Source organism: Pavona decussata, unplaced genomic scaffold (genome assembly GCF_977016875.1).
Source record: "Pavona decussata unplaced genomic scaffold, jaPavDecu1.1 SCAFFOLD_81, whole genome shotgun sequence".
In the NCBI taxonomy this organism is placed as follows: domain Eukaryota; kingdom Metazoa; phylum Cnidaria; class Anthozoa; order Scleractinia; family Agariciidae; genus Pavona; species Pavona decussata.
The window spans coordinates 599,843-624,262 of NW_028145499.1; the positions used below are offsets into that span (position 1 = coordinate 599,843).

The 24,420-nt window shown below is 41.1% G+C and overlaps 2 protein-coding genes across 4 annotated transcripts in view; both read right to left on the minus strand.

Annotated features, from left to right (window-relative positions):
* The window catches only part of LOC146476083 (uncharacterized), a 90,832-nt gene that overhangs the window by 30,094 nt on the left and 36,318 nt on the right, over positions 1–24,420 (minus strand). For 2 of the 3 annotated variants that reach the window (XM_085115009.1, XM_085115007.1), the window contains 2 exons: positions 24,030–24,407; positions 22,796–23,324 (listed from right to left, as the gene is read on the minus strand). In XM_085115009.1, coding sequence (XP_084971135.1) covers positions 23,062–23,324; positions 24,030–24,407 — 641 coding nt within the window. In that variant the 3' untranslated portion in view covers positions 22,796–23,061. Of the gene's footprint in view, positions 1–22,795; positions 23,325–24,029; positions 24,408–24,420 lie in introns of those variants that run through there. The other variant, XM_085115008.1, reaches the window with a different exon arrangement.
* Positions 15,746–24,420, minus strand: part of LOC146476088 (ryncolin-1-like) — a 71,501-nt gene continuing 62,826 nt past the window's right edge. Inside the window, exons 2-4 of the mRNA XM_085115033.1 lie at positions 17,067–17,150; positions 16,605–16,982; positions 15,746–16,017 (exon numbers count right to left, since the gene is read on the minus strand). Of these exons, the coding sequence (XP_084971159.1) occupies positions 15,746–16,017; positions 16,605–16,982; positions 17,067–17,150 (734 nt within the window). The remainder of the gene's footprint in view (positions 16,018–16,604; positions 16,983–17,066; positions 17,151–24,420) is intronic.

The window sequence follows — 24,420 nt, forward strand, 5'->3', positions numbered from 1 at the left end:
GGGGATGAAAACACTGCAATATACCATAGCTCTTTAAACTGCAGTGAGACAGCAATGAACAGCTTTGTAAAGACGTGACCTATTACGTAGACTCTTATATTTGACATAAACAAACATCCTGCAAGCTTAAAATAGGGCTCAGTTTACTTCTTTACCCTGCTTTCCTTTAATTTGTTTTTGGGCACCCCCCCCCCCCCCTTTTTTTTTTTTTTTTTTTTTTTTTTTTTTTTTTTTTTCGCGTGGCCCACCCCCAAATCCCACCTGCCCACTCTATCCCATATAAAAATTAACGGTCCCTTATCTTCTCTATCTTCTGTTTCCTGTCAGAAGAACCACTGAACTTTCGGCATTTCTTTATATTAACGTTACGCCAACACGCCGAAACATTTATTATACCTTTAAAAACAGCAAAAGTGACGATTTCACCAAAGAATGGGAGCTCCTCAATTCTCCGATCACTTTAGTCCATCGGGCATCTCAGTGACTTGTGAAAGAAATGTAATTTACTCTCCCCGCATAACTGTATAGTGTATCAGGACGTTTTGAATCAGTCAGTACCTTTGTTGTATTTTTTCGTAGTATTGTATTCGGCTACTCGGCCCATGTACTCCTTTAGCGCTCAACGTTGTAAAAACATATTTCGTGGCTAAATTAATAAAAGAGAAATACAGAAAGAAAGAAAGAAAGAAAGAAAGAAAGAAAGAAAGAAAGAAAGAAAGAAAGAAAGACGATCTGAATAATCTATGTATTCTACTCCTGCAGTTATTTACATAACCTAATTATATCCCGTATTTGTTTTGGGGCTTCCCTGCCAATAACTGTCTTCACTAACTGGTAATTCAAGAATTAAAAAAATGATGCATTAGGAGATTATATCTTTTACTGTATTTGATGCGGGATCTTTTCTGTCGGTTGAATTTAGAGTTACCTGATATAATTAAAGCCAACACATATACATTAGTTCAACGATGTTCAATGTTTGTTGTCAACAAATGTTCAAAGATGGCTAGACTTGTTGGTGTTATGACAAATTGCCTTACTCAGAAGCAGCCAACGGGAACATTTAAGAAAAATACTTAAAACTGTTGTCTTCCGTGCTCCTAGATCGTTTTGCCCCCCTTTAAAGGCATATTTTTGTAAGCTAGTACAGATTGGTCTGAAGAACGTTTTAGAAACGGAATGTTATCCCTTAAATTTACTACTGCCAGCTGCTGTCGCATTTTTGCTCCTTTAAAAATGAAAGATATTAGTTTTCCAGTGTCACGATATTTTAAGCTGCCAATTTTTAGCCGAAGAGAACTTTGGATTTCCTTTAAAACTTAATCCTAATCTCTGAGACAATTAAGGCATTCCGAACAAATATCCACCGAAATGAGTGGTTGGGAGCCCCAGTTTTCGATTTTGCCGTTCAACATGTTGAATGGCCTAAGGGCGGTAGCCAGTTTACAATCGCATATTTAATTATACCCATGCGCTAGGAAAGAACTTAGCGGCTCCAAATCAAAGCTTTCAAAATTTAATTTATCCACAAATAAATAAGCTATGGAAAGGATTAAACTATCTGTGTAAAGCTTGGAATATGCAGAATAAGCAAAAAAAAAAAACCATCGATTGTTGCCTGGTACAACGCATTTGATTGACAAATGACTTCAGTTTCACGGCGTTGCGTGCAATTTGATGCCTAGTAATAGGGGGTGACAGGGGTGGGGAAATCAATTTGGTGGGCCTCTCGGGTTGGCGCTCCTTTTCCCCCTTGCGTGTCTCCCTACCTCGCGCGCGCTATATTTTTCATGTAGGCAACGCCTTCACTGGCCTTATCACAGGAAATAATACCTGTAGTAGCTCCACGACCGGAGGCGAGGTGAGTGTAATTGGGGGGAAATGGGGCGTATATTTTGTCGGTGCAGGGGGGCGGGGGGAATTAGGCAACGTCCTGGAGGAGAGGAGTAATTGGCTAACTGACTTTTTGTTTTTTTGGTCCCAGTTATCAAATTTGATAACTGTGACAGGCTGTAGGGACATTTGAATGTCAAGTGCCAGGATCTTGGATTTCATTTTGTCAAATAAACGTAACTGCATCCGAAAGAGTTCTGTTTCCAAGGCAACGACAGACTGGCAACCACAGAAACCCTGAGGTAAAAAAAAATTCCTTCATGACGGCGCGCACGGAATCTGAATACAAAAATAGACGATACCCATTTTCAATTATTGTACAGTATACGTTCTTTTCATGCAAAATATTTTCATCTTCACAGTCTATCTTTCCCTGAGTCTCTGGGTGTTAAATCTCGGCAGTTTTGTAGCCTGGAGAGGAGAAGGAGAAGGTAAGGACTCTCGAGAGCGAGCGCGAGTAGCTTTTCCTTACCCCCACGCTCCCCTCCCTTCGCGCGCGCGTCTGATTCCCCACGAAGGTGCATGCGCAACCACACGTTAACAATTTTTTGACGGAGTAAACTTTAAAAATAATATTGCACAGCACATTCATGCCGTAAGTCAGATTATTGAGAATTTCAACAGTGCTCATTTGGTTTAACTATTTAAATATCAGATATCAGTTCCAGGAAAGGAGATTTTACAGTCATTTCCCAACATCGTTGTTTTCGGTGCCCCGATGTGATCGCCGTGACTTTTACACTACTCTTCATAACAACGGACCTGGCATCCGTTTTTCTTAAGTCCTTGGCACGAATAAGTATTTTCGTAAAATGCGTTATAAATTTTGGTACGGCAAACAAATGTCCCAAAATTTATAACGCAAGTGCGGGGCCTTTTCTATTGGTTTGTAACGTTGACTTCTCGTCATTAGGTTTGGCGGCCGTGAAGTCAAACTCGGGAAAGGAATTCAAGATTTCGTGGATAACTTGAGCATTCATTTATTAATTCTCTGTCTTAACTTGAAAGCCGTTCGCACCACTTCTATTTAACAATTTGATTATGAACTCGAGATTTCTATCAATTTATAGTTGTTGAAGGCGAAGTCCGAATCAACTATCTCGCATATAGAAATCGAGGGCGAATAATCTAATAGACTGCAAGCAGTCCCTTACTGGTCAGTCGAGATGGTGCGCTCACAGCGCAGCGAGACAGTCGAGCGAGAAGAAATAAACGAGAAGAGACTGGGGGAGAGAAGGAAAAGAAAGGGACTGCGCTGCTAACTGTCCCTGCTAATTTCCCGTCGCTACAGCAACGGATGGTCCATAAACAATAGCTGCTGTCAAACAAGTTTGATGTGTAATTAACTTCTTAACACGTATGATGTCCACACTTCAGATCACCAGTAAAATGGTTTCAGTCGTGAAAGAGAGTAGCAGCGATGTCTTCGTAAATTTAAGCGATCAAGTCGGCGGCTTAGTTCTCAAAGAGGGACAGAAGCTAGCAGTAGAAGCGCTCTTGTCGGGAAAAGATGTAAAGGCCGTTCGTCCCACTGGTTTCGGGAAATCCATTATATATCAAAGCTTTGAAATAGCGAAAAACTTTGCCATCACGGCTTCGATCGTTGTTGTTGTTCCGCTTCGCAGTATTATCGAAGACCAGTTACAGTCAAATGACTTTGCTTTAAAAGTAGTTGCCTTCGACAAGATCCCAAAATTATTAAAAGACATTGGTGCCAACTAGTACAATGTATTTTTCGCATCTGCGGAACAAGCTTTGTCGGCAGAATTCACCGCAGGATGCTTACATATGATATTAACAACAGCATTCCAGTTGTCCTGCACCACGTTCTTAATTACACTTCGGGAGTTTCGGTTTGTGTCGTCGATTTCTTTAACTCTGGGCCTCCAAGAAAAATTCAAATGCACCACAACTTCTAGAGATTTTGGCTTTTCAGAGAAGCTTGGATCAATGCCCAAGCTCGGCGATTCTTCCTCCTCGCTCCTATATTCTGGTGGTTGAATAACAATGCGGGGTTGTTCTTTATTAGCTGTCATGCAGTTAATTGGATTTTTAATGGGTTTAACGAATTGTGGGCGGAGTTACCCTGAACACATCTGTTACAGCTAAGAACGCAGTCCATTTCTTTTCCTTTCCCCTTTTTCACGCCTCTCCCCAAGCCCCCCTCCGCTCGTTTGCTCCAGTTTTTTCACGCTCGGCTATTTCGCGCGACCTCTCGACTATCCAGAAAGGGACTGCTTGCAGTCTAATAATCTAATTGTTTTAGTATAAATATATTGGTCGTTCAACAGCAAGACAGTTTCACGTTTTAATTGATTAATGATATAAATAAGTCACACCACGCTTGCACTGCTAGGCTACTCACTCTACTTACTATCTAGAAACAGAATAGATACTTAGTGGCGTAGCCAATTAGAGAACAGCATTCGTGATAAACCGCTAATAGATTTATACTAATGCTGGAAAGTTCGACCAAAATTTGTACAAGTTGAACAAATTGCACTAATCGCGAAGTACTACAAGTAACACGAAATTATATTTCCAAGTGACGCTTCCGGTGGCGTTGCCTTCGTGGTTTCGTAAAATCCCTAATGAAAATTAGCAACAACGATAGCTTTTGCTCATTTATTGAGGACTCTGCCGTGGGATTAACTGCCGCAGTTTACAATTTTTCTGATACACCAAACCTTGCCTCATCCGAAAACTTAAAAAGGTTAAAGAGAAATTATATAATTTCAAATACAATCCAACTATAAATGAATGAAAATTAAACTAATTGCTCGCGCAAACTCTGCTTTCGTATTATTGTTCTAATTACCAAAGAAACCTACGAAACTTTAAACACAAAAAGATCTATGTATACTTAAGAGTGCCTGACTGTAACTTTCGAGAATCGCTGGCCAAGCTTGAAAAATCGAAACTCCTGATAATTTGCCTGAAGTTTACTTTTGGGGAACTATCTTCGAAAATATTATTTGAATGTTCTGGAAATTTATAGTTTTCGAGAATTTTGGAGAAAACGAAATTACGGGTTTTGCCTCATTAATTATGCGAAAATCTTACCCAAAATTAGCCAAGTTCAGTACGCTTGTGTTGAAACAGTACGCAACGCTACAAAACGAGGTCGGCTTTGAATAAGAGCATAACTCACCTACTTTCTATCAATGGGACCTATGTAAACTTTTGTAGAACTTTGGAGGGTTTATGGCTCTTTGAAAAATTGACATTTTGAGGACTTCGCGATGAGGTGAAAATTGAGTAAGATTGAAGGTTTAAAATGCATCTTGGTATGTCAAGTATCGACTCGAGAGGAACATTGTGATAAAGTTTGGGTCTTCGTCTTTGATAATATGAAATAAAAAATCTGGGCAATCAATGCACGCGCTGACGAAAACCAAAGTTAGCGAGGCTTCGTTAACAAATTTGCATAATTCGCAACTGTTGAGAAAAAGCTGTTGTGGCGACTCGGTGAAAACATTGACCCAGGCTATTTTCAAATGGTCATTTTACCTCATATTGCATTTGCCTGTTTCGTTTTCTTGTTTAATAACGTGGTAGAAAAGGTCTGGACAAAAAAATGCGCGCCATCGGGAAAGAAAACATTCGCCAAATTCTGGTGGGAAATTTGCATAATGCAAATCTCCCAATAAATCTTTCTGCAAAGGAATCTGATTGGGAAAGTTTCGCAAAGAGACTATTTGACCGAAACACTCCATATCAAAGGAGTCAAAACAACCTTTAATTATCCGATTTCAACAAATAATTGTCGAATTAAATTATAGTGTCAAACTGATACTCGCTATTGCGTTACCTGCGTCACGTCAATAGCTGTCGATATGTCTTAAAAGATGCCCACAAACACACATGCACAGATACACGCTTCACAACCTGTGTGCCAATTTCCGTTTAACAAAATAATAACTTAGTTTATACCTATAGTCCACATTGGCCGTAGGGCATGCATTTAAAAATTAATAGTGCCAAACTGACACTCGCTATTGCGTTACCTGCGTCACGTCAATACCTGTCGACATATTTTAAATAATATAATGCCCAGAAACCAACTTGTGCTGCGAAATTGCCATTTACAACAACTAGAATAAAGACCTTTATTTGCTGGCAAATAAGCGGTTTTGATAAAAAATAAAACGTTCACAGGACACTGGAATCACGTTTAAAAAATACACGCTTGTCAAATGAGGTAAGAAAGTTAGACATGGAGTCGGTCAAAGCGAAAATTTTTAATAAAATCAAGTTTGTTTAGTGGAATTCTTTTCAAATAGCCAGTCCAACCTTTTTCAGTGGCTTCCAAATAATGATCACTCAGAAGCGGGTCAGTTAAAAAAAACAAAAACAAAAACAAAACTCTCTGTTCGTGTTGTTTGATACTGTACCTTCGCAAGCGACTGAAAAACAATGTCAGCCGGCACGCCATACTTTAACGTAATTACTGGTATGAAATATCACACATGCACGAATACACACTTCAAAACCTGTGTGTCAATTTCTGTTTAACCAAAAAAATAACTCAGTTAATACCTACAGTCCACATTGGCTGTAGGGCATGCATTTATCTTTGTTGAATGTCAACAAGAGAAACACGGGTATCTCAGTGACACTGTGTACACGCAGTGTCTACCTTGTCATGTCGCGATGAGTGTTACACTATGGCGTAAATTATAAGGGTTTGTATTGGAATTTACAAACGTGTTTTGGAGTCGAAAAGTAAAGGGCCTGAATTGAACAAAAATGGCTTACCTTTTCTCCCTGATATGTTGCCAGTGTTTGTGTGCCATATTTTGCCAATTTTGGTACGATTCCAGTGGGTTTTAGGTTCGCTGAAAGTTTTCGTTTCTCTATACGGCATCCTACTATATATATCTATACCCCCAAAATCTTGGTCACTTCGGTATCAATAGTATTTTTAGAAAAAAATTGCAACGTTAACAACGCAGTCAGTATAAAACGTGAGTCGCAGACGAAGAACTGTGGACCACGGACTGGGTATAAAAGAGGTAGTGCTAACGGTATAGGAGGACTATGGACTACGGACTACGGACTGACTGCATGCCCTACAGTCCACATTGGCTGTAGGGCATATATTTACCTTTGTCGAATGTCAACAACAGAAACACGGGTATCTTAGTGACACTGTATACACGCAACGTCTACTGCATGCACGCACGACATCTACATGATTGTGCACATGGGCTCATTGGTTGATCACGATCAATGATCATGCAAGAGCAAGTTTTCACCAAATCGAACCCTGAGATGAATGCTAAAAATCTAAAATGCCGGGCTCTCTTCAGCGCGTATTAAAAATTCAGCTGTTTCGCTGAGATAAAGCAAGATTTTATGTTTGCACTGTCGATCCTCACTATTTTATTCCCAGTCCATTTTTTGTTTCTCAAAAACAGCAATCACGAAGGGACAAAAACAACTACCGAAACTTGATTTTATACATCTTAAACTTATTGAAAATGAATACAAGAAAGATATGATTTTCAGACTTCCAGTTCTCGCTCCTTTAAGACTAGTGCGTAGTACGTACTCCTCCTATTATACACTTACCTTAGTACCTCTTTTATACCCGGTCCGTGGTCCGTAGTCCTTTGCCCGCGCATTGCGTCGTATTCTGATCGCGTTGATAACGTGCGCAAGTCTTCGAAAGTGACGATTTTGGTAAGTCGCTATTGTCAATAAGGAATGTTGCCGTTCGAAAGAGCGTCCAAAAAAACTTGGTTGGGACACATTTTTGTTTGAAATTGGCGACCTAACCAAAAATGCGTTTTCTTAGTGGGCCTACCCTACCCCCCTCAGGAACAGTTCTATGACTCTGGTCCCACGTGAGGCACAAAAAATAGCCCAAAGTAGGTTTCCTTGCATGCTGATTCAATTTTTGATGTTTTTACTTGTACCTGACGAAGGAAAAGTCAAATACTCAGCCCTATATGGACGGGGAAGCAGAGTGACGATTTTGGTAGGTCGCCATTTTCAATCAGGAATGTTGCCATTCGAAAGAGCGTCCAAAAAAACTTTGTTGGGACACAATTTTGTTTCAAATCGGCGACCTAACCAAAAGTGCATTTTCTTGGCGGGACTACCCTACCCCCCCTCAGGGACAGTTCAATGACTCTAGTCCCACGGGAGGGACAAAAACTAGCCCAAAGTAGGTTTTCTATCATGCCGATTCCATTTTCAATGTTTTTATTTGACCCTGACGAAGGCAAAGTCAAATACTCACCCCAATATGGACGGAGAAGCAAAGTGCGGATTTTAGTAGGTCGCCATTTTTAATCAGGAATGTTGCCGTTCGAAAGAGCGTCCAAAAAAACTTGGTTAGGACACATTTTTGTTTGGTTCGATTTTGGTAGGTCGCCATTTTCTATCAGGAATGTTGCCGTTCGAAAGAGCGTCCAAGAAAACTTGGTTGGGACACATTTTTGTTTGAAATTGGCGACCTAACCAAAACTGCACTTTCTTGGCGGGCTTACCCTACCCCCTTCAGGGACAGTTCTATGACTCTGGTCCCACGGGAGGCACAAAAACTAGCCCAAAGTAGGTTTTCTTGCATGCTGATTCCATTTTCAATGTTTTTACTTGACCCTGCTAAAGGCAAAGTCAAATAGTCACCCCTATATCGACGGGGAAGCAAAGTGACCATTTTGGTAGGTCGCCATTTTCAATAAGGAATGTTGCCGTTCGAAAGAGCGTCCAAAAAAAATTGGTTTGGACACATTTTTGTTTAACATTGGCGACCTCACCAAAAGTGCACTTTCTTGGCGGGACTACCCTACCACCCTCAGGGACAGTTCTATGACTCTGGTCCTACGGGAGGCACAAAAACTAGCCCAAAGTAGGTTTAATTGCATGCAGATTCCATTTTCAATGTTTTTACTTGACCCTGACGAAGGCAAAGTCAAATACTCACCCTTATATGGACGAAGAAGCAAAGTGACGATTTTGGTACGTCGCCATTTTCAATCAGGAATGTTGCCGCTCGAAAGAGCGTCCAAAAAAACTTGGTTGGGACACATTTTTGTTTGAAATTGGCGACCTAACCAAAGTGCACTTTCTTGGCGGGCCTACCCTACCTCCTTCAGTGACAGTTCTATGACTCTGGTCCCACGGGAGGCACAAAAACTAGCCCAAAGTAGGTTTTCTTCCATGCTGATTACTTTTACAATGTTTTTATTTGACGAATGACGAAGGCAAAGTCAAATACTCACCCCAATATGGACGGGGAAGCAAAGTGCGGATTTGTGGTAGGTCGCCATTTTCAATCAGGAATGTTGCCGTTCGAAAAACGTCCAAAAAAAAATTGGTTGGGACACATTTTTGTTTAAAATTGGCGACCTAACCAAAAGTGCACTTTCTTGGCGGGCCTACCCTACCCCCTTCAGGGACAGTTCTATGACTCTGGTCCCACGGGAGGCACAAAAACTAGTCCAAAGTAGGTTTTCTTGCATGCTGATTCCATTTTCAATGTTTTTATTTGACCCCGACGAAGGCAAAGTCAAATACTCACCCTTATATGGACGAAGAAGCAAAGTGACGATTTTGGTAGGTCGCCATTTTCAATCAGGAATGTTGCCGTTCGAAAGAGCGTCCAAAAATAATTGGTTGGGACACATTTTTGTTTGAAATTGGCGACCTAACCAAAACTGCACTTTCTTGGCGGGCTTACCCTACCCTTTTTAGGGACAGTTCTATGACTCTGGTCCCATGGGAGGCACAAAAACTAGCCCAAAGTAGGTTTTCTTGCATGCTGATTCCATTTTCAATGTTTTACTTGACCCTGCTAAAGGCAAAGTCAAATAGTCACCCCTATATGGACGGGGAAGAAAAGTGACGAGTTTGGTAGGTCGCCATTTTCAATCAGGAATGTTGCCGTTCGAAAAACGTCCAAAAAAAAATTGGTTGGGACACATTTTTGTTTAAAATTGGCGACCTAACCAAAAGTGCACTTTCTTGGCGGGCCTACCCTACCCCCTTCAGGGACAGTTCTATGACTCTGGTCCCACGGGAGGCACAAAAACTAGTCCAAAGTAGGTTTTCTTGCATGCTGATTCCATTTTCAATGTTTTTACTTGACCCCGACGAAGGCAAAGTCAAATAGTCACCCCTATATGGACGGGGAAGAAAAGTGACGAGTTTGGTAGGTCGCCAGTTTCTATCAGGAATGTTGCCGTTCGAAAGAGCGTCAAAAAAAACTTGGTTGGGACACATTTTTGTTTCAAATTGGTGACCTAACCAAAAGTGCACTTTCTTGGCGGGACTACCCTACCCTTTTCAGGAACAGTTCTATGACTCTGGTCCCACGGGAGGCACAAAAACTAGCCCAAAGTAGGTTTTCTTCCATGCTGATTTCATTTTCAATGTTTTTACTTTACCCTGACGAAGGCAAAGTCAATACTTACCCCTATATGGACGGGAAAGCAAAGTGACGATTTTGGTAGGTCGCCATTTTCAATCAGGAATGTTGCCGTTCGAAAGAGCGTCCAAAAATACTTGCTTGGGACACCTTTTTGTTCGAAATTGGCGACATAACCAAAAGTGCACTTTCTTGGCAGGCCGACCCTACCCCCCTCAGGGACATTTCTATGACTCTGGTCCCACGGGAGGCACAAGAACTAGCCCAAAGTAGGTTTTTTTGCATGCTGATTCCATTTTCAATGTTTTTACTTGACCCTGACGAAGGCAAAGTCAAATACTCACCCCTATATGAACGTGGAAGCAAAGTGACGATTTTGGTAGGTCCCTATTTTCAATCAGGAATGTTGCCGTTCGAAAGAGTGTCCAAAAAAACTTGGTTAAGACACAGTTTTGTTTGAAATTGGCGACCTAACCAAAACTGCACTTTCTTGGCGGGCCTACCCTACCCCCCTCAGGGACAGTTCTATGACTCTGGTCCCACGGGAGGCACAAAAACTAGCCCAAAGTAGGTTTTCTTGCATGCTGATTCCATTTTCAATATTTTTACTTGACCCTGACGGAGGCAAAGTCAAATACTCACCCCTAAATGGACGGGGAAGCAAAGTGACGATTTTGGTAGGTCGCCATTTTCAATCAGAAATAGAAAATATTAACGGCAGACTGATCCCAACGGGGAGGGGGAGGGAAGGAAAAGGAGGATATTGAATTTGGTGCTTACGTCATTACTCTTCGCGTGCATCGTGTTGACAATACAAAATGGTGGCAAGCGGAGTTTCTATTCGTGAAGGATGCGAGAATTTCTCTGGAATTAAGACCCGAAAAACGTCAAGCTGCCAATGCTTTACTTCAAAGTAGCGATGTTCTTGCAGTTTTACCTACGAGATTTGGCACAAGTCAACCTCGTCCCCAAGGTCTCTCCTCTTCACGTCCCAGGGACGAAGAGGAGAGACCCTGGGAACGAAATTTGGCGCAAGTTTGATATTTCTACCATTTGCTGCCGCCGCAGCAATTGAAACAGAAAGGAATCAACATCAGACAATGTTGGTTATTTGCCCATTGATTACTAGATCGCAGAAGAATGGGAATGTCTGCCGCTTCCATTGCAGATATTTCAGATGGAGAGTCAAGGTCGGCCCGATTAAAGCTTTTGTTTGGCGTTTGGCTTAGCCGAAAAAAAAATATGGACATCTTTTAGTTACGCCACAAATTAGCCTCAATTCCAAGTACTTCGGTACGTAGACTGTTCACAGTCCCCCTATTTTTCCGTGGGATTCTTGAGACCGGTACGCTTCGATGGAGCCGCCGCCACCTTGGTTTGTAAAAACGAGCGCGATCTGGGGAGAGTGTCTAAACTACCGAGGGGAGGGGAGCGGGGTTGAAAGGCTGTGGGAAAAATAGGGAGACTGTAACAGCTTCTCACTATCTCGTTTTCGAGGGGCGTGCCGAAACTTTGTCGCCTTGACTAATTGAATCAACTAAAAAATATGCTCCCCAGAGATAAACATGTCAAATTGAAGGAAATATGATACTCCTTGTTACAGTACAGTTTCTGTACCATTTCGAAACAAAGTACAGTTGCGAAAGTCTTTCGAGTGAGGATAAGCATGAAAATACAGTACTGTGCATCAGCTATTTGCAAAGTGAATTTCAGTACAAGCGGAAAACAAGCAGTGAAGCTAACAGCGAAACCTTCAGATACATGCCGCATTTGTAACATTTATTTTAAAATAGCAGTCGGCGATTTCGTGAAGAAAAGCAAGTACATTTCCACAGAAAATTTATTTAAGATCCCGGAAAGAGCTGGAGTTGCCAGCATTCCTCTAGCCGATCTTTTAAAAGCACATCTTGGAGTTGAAGTGGATCCACAAGATGGGAAATCTTCACGTGTTTGCAAAAGCGCTTGCGACGAAAGCCAAGATCAGCAACCTTTCAAGCGCTTTGTGTGTGTTGTTTTGCCCCAGAGAATTGTTTAAAAAAGTCGTCCCTACAGTTCGCCATCTACTTCAAAGCAGTCCAAAGAGACGGAAAACTGCAGTCTGCCGCCTGCCAAACGTCCACTGATTTTCAACCGTTCTGAACCAGTAACGTCCACCGTATCGACCCGTACCGAGACGAATTTACACTGAACGTTTTGTTGGAAGATGCGAGCGGCGATGAGGATGTTTGAGAACTATCATTTCGTGGCCTCCAAGCCGACGAGACAAACGATTAAAATCAAAACATTCCCCACGATATTCACAACATTACACGCCAGCCGAATCCACTTTTAGAACTGGCTGTGAAAGATACGTCAGTCATGCTGTCAATGCTTCAGAACTACTATTGTCTAATTGACCAATGAGGTGTTGCCGTTGCTGGTGCAACGGGCCTTTTGAAAGCGAGACGGTGAGAAGCTGTTACAGTCCCTCTATTTTTTCGCTTTCCCTCCCTCACTATACTAACACCCACTCCCGCTCCCCTCGGTAGTTTAGACACTCTCCCCAGATCGCGCTCGCTTTTACAAACCAAGATGGCGGCGGTTCCATCGAAGCGTACCGGTCTCGAGAATCCCACGGAAAAATAGGGGGACTGTGAACCACTTCCATCGGTAGTTTAGACACTCTACCCATTTTACAAACCAAGATGGCGGCGGTTCCATCGAAGCGTACCGGTCTCGAGAATCCCACGGAAAAATAGGGGGACTGTGAACCGCTTCCATCGGTAGTTAGACACTCTACCCAGATCGCGCTCGCTTTTACAAACCAAGATGGCGGCGGTTCCATCGAAGCGTACCGGTCTCGAGAATCCCACGGAAAAATAGGGGGACTGTGAACAGTCTATTCGGTACGGCGTTACCAACGAATTGCCAGTTTTTTAGGGCAATGCCGGTTTTTTAGAAGCGCAATGGTTTCCTTTTGATCTGGCACTCTCACGTCTGGTTTGTTACTCGGCCACAACATCACAAATTTGACACGGGTTGAATGAAACCATAAGCCATTTATGCGGGAGAAAATAAGACGCGTCTTAAATAAGACGATCGATATATACGGCACAAAATAAGCGTTCGTGTCTTATTTTAGATGCGACTAAAATAAGACACGTCTAACTCTGGAACAGGAGCCTGAGCTGTTCTTGTCTTGGTCGCGTCTTAAATAAGACGTGAACTTCCTCGTATAAATGGTACACGCGTCTTAAATAAGACGTGACCTACAATTGCGCTTGCGCTTGTGTAAAAGCGAATGACGCGTCACTGACCGCTCTCAGCTCGGCAAAATGGCTTCGCAGTGTTCAAAAACACCAGCAACATTGGCAGCAAAAAGAAATACGTGGTCTACTACAGAAGAGAAGGAGTTTCTGTTTATTTGCAAAGAGTGGGCAATTGCCGAGGAGCTGGACAATTGTGTTACAAGTGCCGGTGTAAGTTACATCTGTTGTCACTTTTGTACACTTTTCGCAATTGGTACAGGTGAAAAGTTGTTGCAAATCGTTGCTGATTAGCATGGTTGCTAACGGTAACGTCGCTTGTAAACGAGGCGGTATCAAAAATAAGACGCGGGTCGTTTATACGTGATTTTAGCGTCTTATGCAGGAAGAGATTTTTAAACGGTACAGTTGGCGTCTTATTTTTTCCCGTATAAATGGCCCTATAGTATTGTCAATATTGAAAATTGCGTCCTCATTCTCGGAGACCAGGCTGCAAAATTGAGATCCTACCGGTTTCCTTGCACTGCTTCTTTTTTCCCTGGCCGGACTGTCTCCAGTTTTCGACACTTTTTCTGTCCAGTAGTTTTTGTGGCGTTGACACTGAAGTTGGTAAGGTTCGCTTAACCCTTGGGACGACATCTGGGACCTCGACCTTTTGGGCAATCAGCTTTTAGTGAGCTCACAATAAAGTTAAATCTATCACTAAATGTTCTGGTTTTTGTGGCACACGGTAGGCATACTCGATCAAAGAAGCTATAGCTTTTGTCAGCAAGGATTCCCGACTTTCGAAGTGTATCTGATAACATTGTACCTTTCACGTGTTTGTTTACGTTTTTTTATCGTTTCCGGTTTCCGCTGATTGGCCGAATTCTGACAGCTAGGACAGCAGGGAGCAGCGGGAAGTATTGGACATTGTTGCAAGCTCTCGCTCGTTGCGTGCCAAAGGCTTCCCGTGGATTTCCTCTGCTGGGCACATTTTTGTACTTGTGCCTAGGTTTGACCGTGAGTTTGTAACAACATTCCAGGGACACGGCTCGGTCGGCGGCAAAAATGGCACCAGATTTGAAATGAACTTTGTTTTCAGCGAAGGCCTGGTCTCAATAAATTAACTTCTCCGAAAATACGGACCGCACATTATTCTTCTTGCACATGGTGAGGCAGGTAAGCGAGTGCTTAAGTTTCAAGCAAACTTTGGAGAGGTTTTTGAAGTACTCTCCTCAGCTGTACACAGGCTACAATTGACGGGCCAAATTTCATTTAAATTCGACTTGTAGTTTCCAGCCTTGCCATTAACATAATACAGTTATGCACGTGGATCAGCCGTTGGGAGATAAACCGCTCAAAACGGCGTTTGGAAGCGCTGAGAAGCATTGGGAACACAGCAAAAGACGCCGGGTAAGCTTTTTCAGACTTTATTATATTTTTTTGTGGGTTTTTGAGGGAACTGTGATTGTTATCTAAATTTCGATTTAATTTTTACGCCATACAAACTCTTATGTATGGTGAGCTGTGTCACATACGCTTTGGTGACCTGTGATGGGACAAATTTACTCCGGCTGTTGATATAATTGGCATCATTATGAGCCCGCGAGATACCAATATATACGTAAAACGCGAGACGCAACGCATGCGCGTTGGTCAACGTTGTAAGACCCGCCATCTTGTCTTCGACTGTACAGTATAAATACATGTGAGTTGCTAGTTGCCCTTTGTGTCCTCTTTTCTGCCTGAAAGCAGTGCTTATCAATGTTCACCGGCTTTGGGAGATGAAGTTTGTGGGCTCTTTTATGCATAACTCTGTTAACTGGTTCCATCTTCCCATGTATTCTAACAATGCATCAGCCGGTTTTTCAAATAATTTGAACCGGTGGTAAAAACATTCTGCATCTGTCGACATAAATGAACCATCGTTTTAGCACACCTCGAAACAAGTGTATTCGACCGGTAATTTAAGGATGTAAGCAATTTACACGGTTTAAGGACTGAAAGCAGGATTGAGTAACAAGCATGGTAAATAAAATACCAAAACCTTTTATTAACGTCTCCTTGGAACTGTTACATTTGTTCAGGAAAACAATTAACATCCCACATCAACTAAACAAGGAACGTTGCGTTTAAAAAAAACTGGTTTGATTTTAGATTTTAATCCCATTTGGTAATAACCCGAGGTTAATGTTGTGTCCAACTGAGTACAACAAAACCAACACAAAACCTGCAAGGTTGCTTAGTTTTAAGCATTAACTGGTTTGATTTTCATTTCAGCTCGTTTAAGAGAGTAGTTATAACCCTTCCAGTGATACCAGATAACACCCTTAGCATAAGAAGAGGAAGAGGGTTTGCCCTTAAGATAGCGGCCGTTCAGGTTGGAGTGGTGACAACTATTGTGCCACCAGGCTCCCTTGTATGCCGTGGCACAATTCCCGCCATTTCTGTCGTTGTCTCGATCTTTGGTGCTGAACGCCATGCCACGATGTTCAGAAGAAAGCGAGTCACCTGCAGTTCCTGCAAAAATACAAAAGAGAAGAAGCGTATGGCAGAATAAAATGTTGCAGCATATAAGTGGTCTTTAAACCTTTAATCGACAATTAGCTAGCGATTAAATAAACCAGATTTTTCCTATATTTTACATTGATTTATTTTCCCCCACTGATTTTTCACAAACGTTACGTCATAAAAAGACCAGCTCCTCATTCACGCCTAGGTAGCTTAGTTGCACTTGCATCGAACAGCTCATGGGTTCGAATCCCGTTCAAGCCTGAAGTTTTTGAGACTTCCCTTTTGAAACTGCTAAACGTTTTTCATCCGCAGTTCAAAAGATGATAAAATTATCTGATATGCTAATTCTTATTTCGAGGTACATTACAACACGCAGTCTTTCTTAGAATACTTTCTATGATCAATTTTTCATGTACGGAACCTTGCTATCTTTAGTTCTTGTATCTGTTAAGAGTTAAAAGTTTTCCTACAAAGCGAATATGTTGAATTAATGAACGTTCTCATAAATATATATAATTTTATACAAAACTTCCAAATAACGCTATTAGAATATAGCCTTCTATCTGATCATCCAATTATTATAGTATTCTTACCAGAGTATGAACCAATACTCAGCTTGTATTTGCTTCCCTCATCACCAACACCAAAGGAACTGTACTCAGCATATACTGTATTGCCACTGAAGTCTTCAAGATCCACTCGAAGCTTGCTTCTTTCTTTTGTCAGGCGATGAATCTTGTCGAGTCCGAGCCAAAATTCCCCATTGAGATTTCCAAAGCCTCGTTTGTAGTTGTCCCAAACGCCGTAGAAATCAACCGAGCCGTCCAATCTCTTTTGAAACACAGTCCACCCCCCACCGGCTGTTGTTTGGTCACAGTGCACATCAAAGGCACCGCCATTGTCGGGGTTGATCGTGTAAACACCGCTGGTTCGTTTACCAGCTTTGTAGAGTTCAGAGCAGCTCTTGCAAACTGAAAAACAAAGAAAATAAGGAGAAAGTGGCCCGCACTGTACCGAGATTGTGTTACAAAGAGTAGTCAGGTTATTTTACATACCTTTTGAACATTTAGTCCCATGCCCCAGTTTACTCAGCTCAAGTTTGATCTCGCGAAGCAGACCTTTTACTGTGGTGTTTGATTCTACGGGGGAAAAGGAAAATAGAAAGAACAAACTGACTAAAAGCGACGCAAATGGCTGAAGTCAAGAATGTTTTGACTGTTCCTGTTCCTTACCGTAATCTGACAGTGTAAAGGATTTAAATATTGTTTCGTTTTTCCTTTTTTTTTTCAAAGTTTGAATTCCTTTCCTCAATTCACCGAACTCTGAAATCAGAATATGAAATGGTAAATTCGATGGTGCTATTTGGCCTTGCTCAAGACCTTCTAAAAGCTATAAATTTTGACCGGTAAGTTAATTTCAACGTTACATAATTAAGTACAGACAACTAGAGAGACAGTAGTTATAGACCACGACGATATTTAGAATTTAGGGGAAAAATACCTGCGCTGTTTTGCACCCTGCGCCTCGGTGGGATTTTACTCAGCCAAACATCTTCACCTACCTTGTCCAATTGTTTTGTTTTCTTTCAACGATTTGATTTCGTCCCTCATCTCGCGCAGCTCATTCATTACTCCAGCAAGCAGTGTTTTGATCTTGTTGTTTACTGAGAAGGATCAAGAGAATATGACGTTAATTTGGGCTACAATAATTCTCAAGTAAAATAAAGTGAGAATATCTCATGTTTTTTATGTCCACAATAACACACTTTTTTTAGGTTTTACTTGTTGAATAATGTGACATTTGTGAATCCAAATTTAACAGCGTTTATCCATTTAATTCTCTATACCTGTTTCCGCGTTTTCCTTCAATGATTTCATTTCCTTCTTGATCTCGCCCAGTTCGTTCTTTACTTCAGGAAACACGCCTTCGATCGTTTTGTTGGAGCCTGTAAAAAAAAGGAGAGATATAATCAAGAATAAAAAAACTAGCGGCGAAGAAAGAACTATTAGTAGAAGGAAAATAATCGACAGTGATTCTGATTAACCGCCGCTACAACAGTTCGTTTTGTGCACCTTTGCAAAGTTTTGGGTTTCCATTCATTTTCTTTAGCTCATGTTTTACTTCACGAAGCAGGTTTTCGACCTTCTTGTTGAACCCTGCGTAAAAGTTACAGTTGTAAGTGTAGGTGTTGTGACATTTGGACACCGTCAAACGGCCCACACCAGAGTTGTTAGAGTTGGCAGCAAGCACAACTGTCACAAGAAACAGGAATATCAGAGTGAAGAGAGAACGTGGGCTCGCCATGTTTATCTTCACCAAATATCTCAAACAATGTAGCGTCACTAAGTACTGAGTGAAGAGTCTCACTGAAATTGCGATGATAAAACGAATTTGTTTCTTTTTAACATTTTGTCGGCTTCAGGCAAGAGTTTTCACGTTTTCGAAAATATTATTTTCAGAATGTGTTTTGTATAATACAACGTAGGAGAAATCACGGATTCAATTTATTCCGAAAGATAATTTGTATTTGTTTGACCTCACCTGATTTCCTGCCTAGCTCCTAAGTAGTGGCCATTTAGAGGACTTTGACTCATTCAATAATTCAGTTCAGCAATTCATCAATTCAGTTATAGAAACATAGGAGACAAACAACTCACGCACATAAAATATGCTTAAAGTGCTTCGTGTGCCACTGTTTTGAGTAATTCAGTCGTGGCAAAATTGAAAAAGAGATTTAAAAACTATAAAAAAGTAAACTAATGGAGAAAATTGAAAACAGGGTAGAGGTATTGCCGACGAATCTCCACAGGATCACCATTGTTTAATTGAAGAATCTTGCGATTGAAGATGAACGGATTCAAAGGTAGTCTCTGCAAGGCTGAACAAATCACGCCTTTTCAAATTTTTGGAACAAAAGTCATCACGGCGGTAACATTGAGACAAAATCACAGCAACATGTAAACCCTGGAGCGATAAATTTTGATACTCTTTGTACATGCAAGATTGCATGCAGTTGATCACTCTTGCAAGAAAAGAAGGAGTGAAACACTGCGAATACAAAACAAGGGGCGTGAAATGCGCGGCTTTGGGAGACTGTCGTGTGAGACTGTCGAGAGAAACTCGTTTTAAATTTTTATATCTTCAGCATTGCGCGGAGATTCTTTCGGACCTACGCGTTCAGGATAACAAATTTACATACCTTGAAAAACATGGGGAAACCGATTTTGACGGCGTTGTTTACATCTTAAAGGAGGTAACGCAGCAAATTCAGAAACTCTTGCCGATCTGATTGTTCTCAACCAACGCGCTACTAACGTGGAGAGAGAAGCAGCGGTGAAGTCTGACCATGAATGAAGATGTGATGAGTTTAATCATCGCCAAAAGGTGAAAAATCTTCCAAATGGTCTAAAACCGAGATTTTATCAGTTCCATTTGAAATTAAATCACTCCTTGCAGTCGAAATTTTTTATGTGAATTAACATCCCTGGTTAGTCAAAATGTGTCCGGAATCGGCCTCGCAATCGCAATTTTTTAAGTTTATGTCGGCCGTGTGAAACATGTGAGCACGTTTCAACCGACATCAAGCGAATTCAACCGAAATCAGGCGAATTTGGGCGAATTAAAGCCAGATTCGAAGCGAAATATATTCTGTGTGGATTGTATTATTCAATGAAGCGTCGCACATCTCATTTGAACAATATGCTGAAAAACAATGTGTATGCATGCATGAAGCGTGTATTTTATTTATTTATTTATTTATTTATTTTTATCTTTTTTTTTAAGATTTGTTTACCACATGTGCGAAAAAAACACAATTGTGTGAAATACGTACAGGCCGCGTTACGGAAACTAGAAGCTGACCCGTGTCTTGCTAACCGCACGACTTTAACACCTGCACAGATTGCGGACCTCTTGGATTTCGTTCTAAGATCCACATACTTCCAGTATGATGGATTAATTTATGAGCAACAAGAGGGAGCAGCCATGGGTAGCCCAGTATCCGCTGTCATAGCTAACCTCTACATGGAGGATTTTGAAGAACAAGCTTTGACTTCTACGCCTTGTATGCCTAAGATTTGGAAACGCTATGTGGATGACACCTTTACCATCTTGAGTCGAGACAAAGTTGACATTTTCCTGCAACACCTCAATAGTCAACAACCAACGATCTCCTTCACTATGGAAACTGAGACCAACAACACCATACCCTTTCTTGACACGTTGGTAACTAGAGATTCGGATGGCTACCTCTCTACCAGTGTTTACAGAAAGCCTACACACACTGACCAATACCTAGCGTATGATTCACACCACCCGCAATCTGTAAAACGCGGTATTGTCAAGAGCCTGTACGATAGATCGAAACACCTCATAACTAAACCATCAGTTATCTCACAAGAAAAGAAACACCTCTCATCAGTTCTTGTTTCTAACGGTTATCCGTTTTCGTTTGTGAAAAACATTACGGAAACAAAGAAACAAACAGCCACAAAAGAGCCAGCGCCTGAAATTAAATCTACTGCGGTGCTACCATACGTCAAAGGGTTATCAGAGGCTCTTCGCCGTTGCCTACAACAGCAAGGCATACGGACAGTTTTCAGATCTGACACAACACTTAGATCACACCTAGTGCGACCTAAGGACACTGTCAACCCTGCAAAACAAGACGGAGTAGTCTACAAGATTCCCTGTGAGTGTGGCAAGGTCTATATTGGAGAGACGGGAAGATCTATGCATGAAAGGATTAAGGAACACGATAGAGACATACGGCTTGCTCGAACCCAATCCTCCGCCGTTTCAGAACACAGCAATGCGACGGGCCACTATCAGCTCTGGGATGAGGTTAAGTTTATTGACCGAGACCCGCATTGGTACACCCGTAGGGTTAAAGAGGCTATTCACAAGACTTCACCCTGACAACATCAATAGGGATAATGGAATTGAAATTCCGGAAGCGTGGATACCCACGATCAAACTACACAGCAACCCATCGGTACCAAGGCGGACGGCCGAGGGAACAATTTCTAGTCTGAACGACGAGGATCGAAATCCTCCAATCAACAACAGCCTAAGAGAGGATCGAAACGCACCAATCAACTCAAACCAAGGTGCTACTTATACTGTCACGCAATCAGTCGACACCATCGCCTGATGAAGACCAGCAGTATAGCGGTCGAAACGTCGCGATCCACATCTTTGTGACTCAATCGTGAGACAAACGATTAACTCATCTATCAATATAATATTTGATTTAAAATCTTGGGTGTAAGGTTGCCCATCCTTTCCAGTATATGGTCATATATTTACTCGGGTGAGCCCGCCGGGCCCTGGTGGATAAACACAAATTAGTTTTCCAAAACACAAATCAAGTTCCTGACGCACAAATCAATTTTGAACACATATCTAAAAGTAAGAGCCTGGAAACCAGTGCTACACAATCGTTTCCAGGGTTTTCCGCGTCCAACATGGCGACTGTTGTTCCATGTGGTTACTTGAATAGTGTAGCTTGTTGGCGTGCCTCTCCTCGTTTATTTGTTAAAGTAACCATGTTTTGCCAATAAAATAGTATGATTACTATCATAAAGATGATAAATGAAATGATAAAGGATCGCAGACTGCATGGATCCTGCTTTTGTTCATGAAAAATGGACGGATTTTGTCCTTGAAAAGGTTTGTAAGGTTGTGAGTAAGGGAATAAAGAAAACAGAATTCTACTGTCACCAAACAATAATGATTGTGTCGAAACAATCTCAGTGTTCACAACACAGGCTCGTTACTATCAGCAGTGCACACAAAGAGTGACAAGACCTCTCGCACGTGTGGAAAGATGGATTCATCTGGTCACCCAGGGGACTTGAAACGCTAAATGACAGCGGCTCAAATAAACACGACTTAGTCAAGAGAGTATTAATTGTTTTAGTGGGTATGTTTTACTGGCATGTGTGAAAACTTCAACACGCTAGCCAAATTTTTCGGAAAACCTTGAAAATCATTTCGTAAATTCAGGGGGAAAATTCATTTTCCTAAAATTTCTTGTTATTTAAATTTTTTGCTAAAGCATCCGAACAGCTCAATCTGTATTATCCTACCCTATCACATCTTTAAAACTATCTGAGAACACAGGGGACAACATTTTACGTATTGTAAGTATTTTTCTTAAATTTTTGCCTCGTTGGGTTCCCTGACAAATGACATCACTATTTTTATCACATCTACTAAGGTCCGAAGAAATGAACCGATATTAAAATAAATTATATCTAATTATATGTTATATATTATAATAAATTAATGGAAATAACTGAAAGGGAAAACATTGTTGAGATAGGTTTGGCAGTGTGTTGTTCTGATTGTTTTTTCAGTCACCACTTGGCTCTGAGCCTGAAGCGCGCAATCAACTCGCAAAACCCTTCATTCTTGTTGTTGAACATGTTGTTGATAAGCCATCAAATTCACTCCACGAGAAATAAATTAAAAGTATTGATAAGACAGTAATCCCAAGCCTGGGAATAAGTCAATGAGAAGCAAGACGTTTAACTGCCCGTAGATATCATATTCGTTATGACATTTGCTTTCCTCTGTCAACGTCTCGGAAGAAATGGCGGAAATTGCACTTTCTTTTGATTAGCACCTGTTTTTACTTGTTTTTGTCTGCTAGTCGATCAATCTCCAGAATTTTCTATCTTACTCTCCAGATTTTCGGTGTTTTGAGGTTGGGAGATCTGGTATTCGCAATTTACACGGTTTAAGGGCTGGGAAGCAGGATTGAATGACAAACACGGTAAATAAATACAAAAACCTTTTATTAACGTCTTCTTGTAACTGTTACATTTGTTCAGGAAAGCCATTAACATCCCACATCAGCAGAGCGTTACGTTCACAAAACTGGTTTGATTTGAGATTTCAGCTTATTTATAATTTACCCTTCCATGTATGCAGTATATGAAAACAAAAGAAGAAAACTGCAGATCACTCAGAGACAAGCGAAGTAATGCTGTGTTTAACTGCCTACAACAAAAGCAACACAAAAACTGAAAGCGCACTTAGTTTTAATTAAGCATTAACTGGTTTAATTTTCATCTCAGCTCGTTTAACAGAGTAGTAATAATCCTTCCAGTGATACCAGTTCACACCGTCAGCATAAGAAAAGTGTTTGCCCTTAAGATATCGGCCGTTCAGGTTGGAGTCGTGACAGTTATTGTACCACCAGGCTCCCTTATATTTCGCGGCACAATTCCCGACATATATGTCGTTGTCTCGATCTTTGGTGCTGAACGCCATGCCACGCTGCCGGGAAAGCGAGTCACCAGCAGTTCCTAGGCAAGCAAAAAAGAGAAGAAGCGTATGGCGTAATAAGATGTCATAACATTTTATTGGTCTTTGAATCTTTTATCAGCAATTCAAAAAAACAAATTTTTCACATATTTTACATTTATTTATTTCTCTCCCACTGATTTTTTCACAAACGTTACGTCACAAAAAGACCAGCTCCTCATTCACCCCTAGGTAGCTTAGTTGCACTCGCATCGCAGAGCTCATGGGTTCGAATCCCGTTCGAGCCTGAATTTTTTCAGACTGCTAAACGTCTTTCATCTGCAGTTCAAAAGATGATATTTCATATGTAAATTCTTATTTCGAACATTACTACATGCAGTCTTTTTTTTTTTCAAAATAACAAAATCAGTAATAATCAATCTATCAAATAAGCAGCCTTTTGTTGCTTAATCCGAAAAATAAGATGAATAACAGACAGTTAATGTTAATTGCAAAAAAAAAAAAAAAAAAGACATTCAGAGAGGTATCAAGAATACGGGCTCCCTATGATCACTTTTTTCATGTATGGAACATTGCTATCTTCAGTTCTTGTATCTGTTAAGAGTTTGAATTTATCCTTTAAACAAAGCGAATATTTTGAATTAATGAACGTTGTCAATAATATACATATTTTAAACAAAACTTCAAAATAACGCTGATTATATATAGCCTTCTATCTAATTATCCAATTATTATTGTATACCTACCAGAGTATGAACCAAGAGTCAGCTTGTATTTGCTTCCCTCATCACCAACACCAAAGGAACTGTACTCAGCATATGCTGTATTTCCGCTCCAGTCTTCAAGATCCACTCGAAGCTTGCTTCCTTCCTTTGTCAAGCGATAAATCTTGTCCAGTCCAAGCCAAAATTCCCCATTGAGATTTCCAAAGCCTTGTGTGTAGTTGTCCCAACCGCGGTAAAAATCAACCAAGCCGTTCAATCTCTTTTGAAACACAGCCCATCCCCCACCGGCTGTTGTTTGGTCACAGTGCACATCGAAGGCACCGCCATTGTCGGGGTTGATCGTGTAAACACCGCTGGTTCGTTTACAAACTTTGTAGAGTTCAGAGCAGCTCTTGTAAACTGAAAAACAAAG